This window comes from Penaeus monodon, chromosome 5 (genome assembly GCF_015228065.2).
Source record: "Penaeus monodon isolate SGIC_2016 chromosome 5, NSTDA_Pmon_1, whole genome shotgun sequence".
In the NCBI taxonomy this organism is placed as follows: Eukaryota; Metazoa; Arthropoda; class Malacostraca; order Decapoda; family Penaeidae; genus Penaeus; species Penaeus monodon.
In genome coordinates, this window is record NC_051390.1 from 8,565,817 (window position 1) to 8,573,316 (window position 7,500).

The 7,500-nt window shown below is 34.4% G+C and overlaps 1 protein-coding gene and 1 pseudogene across 1 annotated transcript in view; both read right to left on the reverse strand.

Annotated features, from left to right (window-relative positions):
* Positions 1-311: 311 nt before the first annotated feature.
* Positions 312-2,175, reverse strand: LOC119572825 (annotated as a pseudogene).
* Positions 2,176-6,617: 4,442 nt separating this feature from the next.
* The window catches only part of LOC119572826 (protein spaetzle 3-like), a 1,166-nt gene continuing 283 nt past the window's right edge, over positions 6,618-7,500 (reverse strand). The window contains exon 2 of the mRNA XM_037919771.1: positions 6,618-7,500. This exon is cut by the window's right edge and continues 141 nt beyond it. Within this exon, the coding sequence (XP_037775699.1) occupies positions 6,901-7,500 (600 nt within the window). The 3' untranslated portion in view covers positions 6,618-6,900.

The following is a 7,500-nucleotide window of genomic DNA, read 5'->3' on the forward strand; positions in this document are numbered from 1 at the left end:
GTTTATTTATATAAACATACACATACACATATATGTACTCATTAATATACATATGTCTGTATGAGTGTGTGTACATATATGAATTGTATATGTATACAAATACACATGCATATACATGTATATGTTTGTATATACATAACCATATACATTTATGTGTATGTCTGTGTATTTGTCTATATTATATGTTATATATGCAGGCATACATACATACTCATATATACATACAAATATACATAAACATGTAAAAATTCAACTGTTCATTCATATTCATATTCATTCAAGTTATCAAAGGAAAATATGTAAATATCTAATATATAAAATAATATTTATTTTCTTGTTTTACAAAAGAGAGGGATTTAAATGTCATTTGTAATCAGTTCTCATTATCTATGTAGGTATTACCACATGTAGATGGCTAGAAAACTTCAAGTATTTCACGACTTTCCATAGACGATATGCCTTGCTCCCAGGCAATAAGGTTAAAATATTGTTGAATTCATGTTAAGTTCACTCCCCACTCTAATGTGGCTTGAGATCAGGTGTTTGGTGACTAATGATCGATAGTGTAGGAACCCAACAGACAAGCACAGCTGGCGGGAAGCTTGAATGTCTCGATGGCGAAGGGGAAGTACTGATCATAGGAGTCGTAGACAAGGAAGCGGTGGTAGATGGACTTCTGCAGACACTTGGACTCATAGCATTCAGGCACCAGAGGACATGCATCAGCGGAAGTGAGACACTCTTCGATACGTGTAGTCTGAGTGAGAGTCTGATAATGGACATCGATATTGTTTACAACGACACGCCATTTTCCCTCAGTGTTCTGGGCACGAAGGGGCCTGATGTAAGCGGTGTCTGATGGGCACAAGTAAGTTTCCTCATCCAGGGTGTTTGGTCGGTCCACAGACAACTCGGTGTTGAGTTCGGCTACGTCAGCATAGAGGGAGAGGAGCTTCTCGTAGTGATATTTGGCAGCGTGTTTGATCTCGTAGGTGGGATAATGATCGTCTTTTGGAGGCACCATGATTTGGTTTTGTTGGCAGCACAAATTTTGGCACAGCAGGTTCGTGTTCATGCTCATAGGAAGGCTGAGCGTGATAAGCGGGAGCAGGATGGTAGGAAGGTTGTGGATGGTAGGCGGGCTGTGTATGGTAGGTAGGTTGATGGTGGTATGAAGGGCGTGCATGGTGAGAGGAACCGTGATGGCTGACAGTAGGAGCACCGCCGAGACTGATGCTGACGTGTGAGGTCTGGTCGGCCACAACTGCGACCGCCAAAGACATAGAAACCTGCAACACAGAATATGATAAAGTTTTGGCATATTAATGAGACTTTTATCCATTCAATCCATGGTAATTCGTGTGTGCCGTTATAAACACGTCTACACTTCCAGATTTATGATTTTTTTAGATATGTAAATGTGTGTATCATTGGTGTTATTGTTGTGCACCTGTGTTGTTTAACAAATGTTTGTATATACACACATGTATCTACATAAACCGATATAAATACACACACACGTTTGCATATCTATATGCACCCATGTACATATTATCATACATATATACATAAAGAGGTAAAATACAGGTAATATTAGGGGAAATACACATACATATATATAAAACACATTGAATTAATTATTCACCCATTTATATATATACATTTATGCATAAAAAGTATCTTCATGCATATAAATAAATGTATATGCATATATATGTATATACGTACGTGTATTTATATGTGTATATTTATATGAATACACATTTATGTAAAGATATATGTTTATATATACATAAATATAAGTATATATATGTTGTGTGTGTAGGCAGTGCACAAATGCATATACATATAATCATATATGTACACACACACACATATATATATATGTATGTGCACATATATGTGTATATATAAACATTTATGTACACACATATACACATACATACATATATATGAATACGTATATGTACACATGCATATACATAAAGTATATATATACACATCTATATATATGTACATGTATATATGTATGCATATACAGAATATGTGTATATAAAGAGAATGATGAAATATCAATAAAATATTTATATATATGTTAACATATACACGTGTAAATCTGTATACAAGAACTCACAAAGTATAGTAAAGCCATGCTTGTATTCTTAGCTCTCGGCGCGTTCGAACTGTAACGACCGTGATGATGGACTTCCTTTTATACAGGGAACATTACCCCCCCCCCCAACTACCCCCTATAGCATGTTCGAACGGCGAAAGTAATTCAGCCTCCAGTCACGGCTCCTTTAAGTGCATGTCCGTGTTTGGAGTTCGTTTTTACTTCATATGTCTCATCTCATCAACGAACGTATACGCTCACCAAATCGTACGCACTCAGTATATCGTATATGCATACACACACACACACTCACACACACATGTATATGAAGTCATAAACAAAGATGCACACGTTTCTATTTATGAATATATGCACACACACGGACATGCGCGCGCGTGTGTGTGTGTGCATGCATCAAAGTGTATAAAATATAATATAATATATATATATATATATATATATATATATATATATATATATATATATATTCGTGTGTGTATGTATATGACATATATATGTATATCTAGTCGTATATATATATATATATATATATATATATATATATATATATATATATATATATATATATTATATATGTGTGTATATATATACATATAACACATATATATTTGTGCGTGTGCATATATATATATATATATATATATATATATATATATATATATATATATATATATATATATATATATGTGTGTGTGTGTGTGTGTGTGTGTGTGTGTGTGTGTGTGTGTGTGTGTTTGTGTGTGTGTCTGTGTCTGTGTGTGTGTGTGTATAAATTATATATATACAGCATATACGAATATAAATGTGTATATATATATATACCATAGATATGCCATAATATATATATATATATATATATATATATATATATATATATATATATATATATAGCATATGCTGAATATATGTGTGTATATAAATATATCACAGATATGTCATAATATATGTGTTTGTGTGTGTGTGTGTGTGTGTGTGTGTGTGTATGCATGTATATATATGTGTGTGTGTGTGTTTGTGTGTATGTATATATTTATATGTGTGTGTGTGTATTTATGTGTGTGTGTGTGTGTGCCGTGTGTTCGTGTGTGTATATATGTATGTATATATATATATATATATATATATATATATATATATATATATATATATATATATATGTGTGTGTGTGTGTGTGTGTGTGTGTGTGTGTGTGTGTGTGTGTGTGTATACGCATTTATACACACAGAAGCAAAAGCAGAGGCAGTAGCAGTGGAAGCAGTAGCAGTGGTAGTAGAAGCAGTAGTAGGAGTAAGTAAAAGTAAGAACGAATAACGAGGTAAAATACAGGTAATATTAGGGAAAAGCAGCAAAAATAGTAAAAGCAGAAGTAAAACAACGCTAAAGCACGACGGCAGGTAAGCAATAGTTAACAAAAATACATTAAAAACTAAAGAGTATACTGGACACTTCACTGAAAAGAAACAGATTTTATAAATAAAGTTCTGCTAATTATGGACTGAAAAGTTAAAGGTACAAAGTAAATTCAGTTCCCTTTTGTAATATGAACATGAACATTATACCTCATAACGTCATTCTTTATTACCAGTATTGTAAGACGTGTTACAGCTCAATTATTTGCTTGAGCCTTTTGATATTTTAGCTGTGAACAGTTCAGTATCGGTCACACTCAATTTTTACGAACTGTTCACACAAATAATGTTGCCATGTCATTTTGTTGACGTCAAGACGCATCACCTTGTAATGTGACGCGCGCTAACTGCTTAGTGTGACCAATCACTCACCATCATACCATCAACATTTTGTAAAGGTTTTAAGTAAAACTAAGTAGCGTTGGCTGCACAACATATGTCTTTGTTACGAAAATATATTAGTAATAGCCATTTTAAAATTTCATGCATCCTTTTCTCCATTAAATAAATAAATAAATAGCTGTAAACAGTTCAGTATCGGTCACACTCAATTTTTACGAACTGTTCACACAAATACTGTTGCCATGTCATTTTGTTGACGTCAAGACGCATCACCTTGTAATGTGACGCGCGCTAACTGCTTAGTGTGACCAATCACTCACCATCATACCATCAACATTTTGTAAAGGTTTTAAGTAAAACTAAGTAGCGTTGGCTGCACAACATATGTCTTTGTTACGAAAATATATTAGTACTAGCCATTTTAAAATTTCATGCATCCTTTCTCCATTACATAAATAAATAAATAAATAAAAACGCGATGTACCCCTTGTAGCTGAAGACAGACAGAGAACAGGCGGAGGGAACACGTCGGCATCTCAGGACTCTCTCTCAATTCTTTTTTCTCATCTGTTGTTAGATGCTCTCATTTTACGCAATAGTTGCTTCTTAGCTTTCTGCCCCTTAGGTATTAACCCCCATGAAAACGCAAGGAAAAATTTATTATAATAATAAATTTGCAAGGCTCGAGAGACACAAGACGCCTGAAAATTACCCATATAATCAAGAGTATAAGAGCCCACTTTACCTCAACGTGGCGTGACGCGGCTTACGCCTGTTGTACATTGTTATTTCCGGACCTTTAATTCACCGCTCCATTTTTGTCTGTCATTAAACAGTGCATGTAAGAACATGTAAGAGCAATAAAATACGGTAAAATAATTGGAAGTAGTTTAAAGCAATACACAGCTCACTGAAATCGTCACTGAAAGAAAATAAAAGTAAAATGAACTTGGCAATGACTGAAAATGAGTCCTTAAAAACTTACTGAATACTGTTATGCTTGGAAAACGTAATTTGAATATAACCAGTGCCTTATTGATGAAGATACAGATACCGGTCAGCGAAAATATTACTTAGGCAAGTGATGAATGGATCAAGTACAATCACTGGCGATACTTCAGCAGAGGGGAGGGTAGATCCAAACACACAGAAATCCGGTTGACAGTTTATTGTCACAGGTCCCGGGCTGTTATGGACTCGTGACGTCAAAATAATTATTTTCCACAATAATTTACAATAAATTATGATTTAAATAGAATACATGATTTGAAAAAAAAATAAGATACAATTATAAAAAGAAAAAGAAAACATCATGAGAATGTTTTAAAATATGAAAAAAATACTTATATTCACAAAAACATCCAAAGAAAACATCATGAGAATGTTTTAAAATATGAAAAAATATTTATATTCACAAAAACATCCAAAGAACACACAGGGCAAGTAAAACTGTTAACAAATAAAAAAAAATACAAGACAGTTGACATAAAATGATAAAATAAGTATTCAAAACTCGTAATAAAAGGATTAGAATAACAAGACGGCAGAAAATGGCTTCAAGTCAGTGATACCACGAATTAAGTTCGAAGATAAAACGTATCAAACGAAAAGAGATCTGGTAAAACTTAACATTAGGCAGTGATCAAAATAATTAAAAGCGGAGGTAATAGAACACGGGCATAATTAAAGCAGTCCGGCGCAGGAGAAAACGTGATGCCACAAAGTTAAGAGCTAAGAGTGTGTGTCGCCCTCTTCTCTGGATCGCAGACCGCACTTCACATTATATATATATATACAGATATATGTGTATACATATATATATAGAGAGAGAGAGATTGTATATAAAGATACGGACATATATATATATATATATATATATATATATATATATATATATATATATATATATATATATATACATATATATGCGTGTGTGTATGTTTATTATTATTTAATGACTGGACATTTTTGTCATGTTTTTTATATATTCTATTAATCATTAACGTAACTAAAAAGAACTGTTACTATGATTATTGATTATTTAATGAATATGAACGTTATTTACATTGTTGCTTTATGACCGTTATCATTAACCATATTATTGATGTTATTTTGATCATGTTGTTATAATATTATTATATACTTCATATCATTATCATCATTAGCCCCATTATAATCTCTTATAATGGAGTTATCATTAATAACTTTTATTTTTCCCTATATCTTTTTATAATTATCATTATTATCACTATAACTATTACCATTATTATTACTATTATTTATAATATTGTTATTTTTATCAATATTAACATCATTATTATAATTGTTTTTGTCTGTTATCATCATTACTGTTTTTACATTTAACTTTTTATAATTACCATAATTACTCGTATCAATTGTAGCTTCTTATTATCATTTATATTTTTTCTAATAGTTTGATTACTATTATTGCATCATTATCATCTTAAGACTTATTATTGGTATCATTATTTGTATGACCAGTATTTCCGTTATTATTATCATCAGTGTCATTATCAATACTATCATCCTTTTTGGTTTACTGTTGTGATTATTATTACCGTTGTTTTAACTATTATTATTATTATTATCCTCATCATCATCATCGTCACTTTCACTTCACTTCCTCTGCTTTGCTCTGCAGATTATGTATGCAGAATCTTCTGATATTATATGAATAACTTCTATGTGCTAGGGGGTAGTAAATCAGGTAGTAAGTGATTCGTTTATAAAATATATTACAATAGACTTCTCGCATCTCTCTTTTACATGGCGAAACGAAGAGGAAGTGAAAAAGAAGAGAGAGCAGCGATGGGAGCGTGCCGGCGGTTCCTGTCGTGGCTAGTTGTGGTACGTGAAGAAAGCCGTTCTCTAATCATGTGAGGTGGTCTTCTCCGTTTTAAGGGCTAACAGGGATTGTCGGTGGTTCCTTGGTGACCCTGAAGTATTAGATTGTGTGTGAAGAGGCGAGTCGTTGAGGAGGGTTGCAGTAACGTGTTAGGCGGGAAGGTGGCAGGAGCAGGCAGATGGCATCTTGTAGATGTCGATGAACAGACCCTTGTAAGGGTCACATGGGTCGTAGGAAAGGAGTCGGTGGTACACTGACTTTTGGGTACAGTGACTCTGGTAGCAAGGGGCAAGGGCGCGGCAAGCAGCCTCTGGGAACAAACAAGTTTCGAGGCGAGCAGTCTGGCTGTAATAATGAATGTCGTTGACAATGACGCGCCACTTGCCGTCCACATTCTGGGCACGTTTGGGCATGGCATACACTACTTCGGAGGGACAGATGTAACCCTCAGGACCAGCCCAGTGAGTGGCATCATAGGGAGAGTCCCCAGTGGAGGCTCCAGTGTAGTAAGAGTAGTCGAAGGCCTCCTCCTGGTCCTTGGTAAGCATGTCTACCAGGTCGTCAGCAGACTGGTCGGCGACATCAGCGTACTTCTTGGCGAACAGGTGATCGGCAGTGATAGCAGCCTTGATCTCGTATTCGGGATACTCAGTGTCTTCCAAGCAGTAGGAGAGAGTGGAGTTGGCAGCACAGGCTGGGGCAACAGTTGGGTCGCAATAACCGTGGTCGTAGGTATGCTGGTGAGCGTA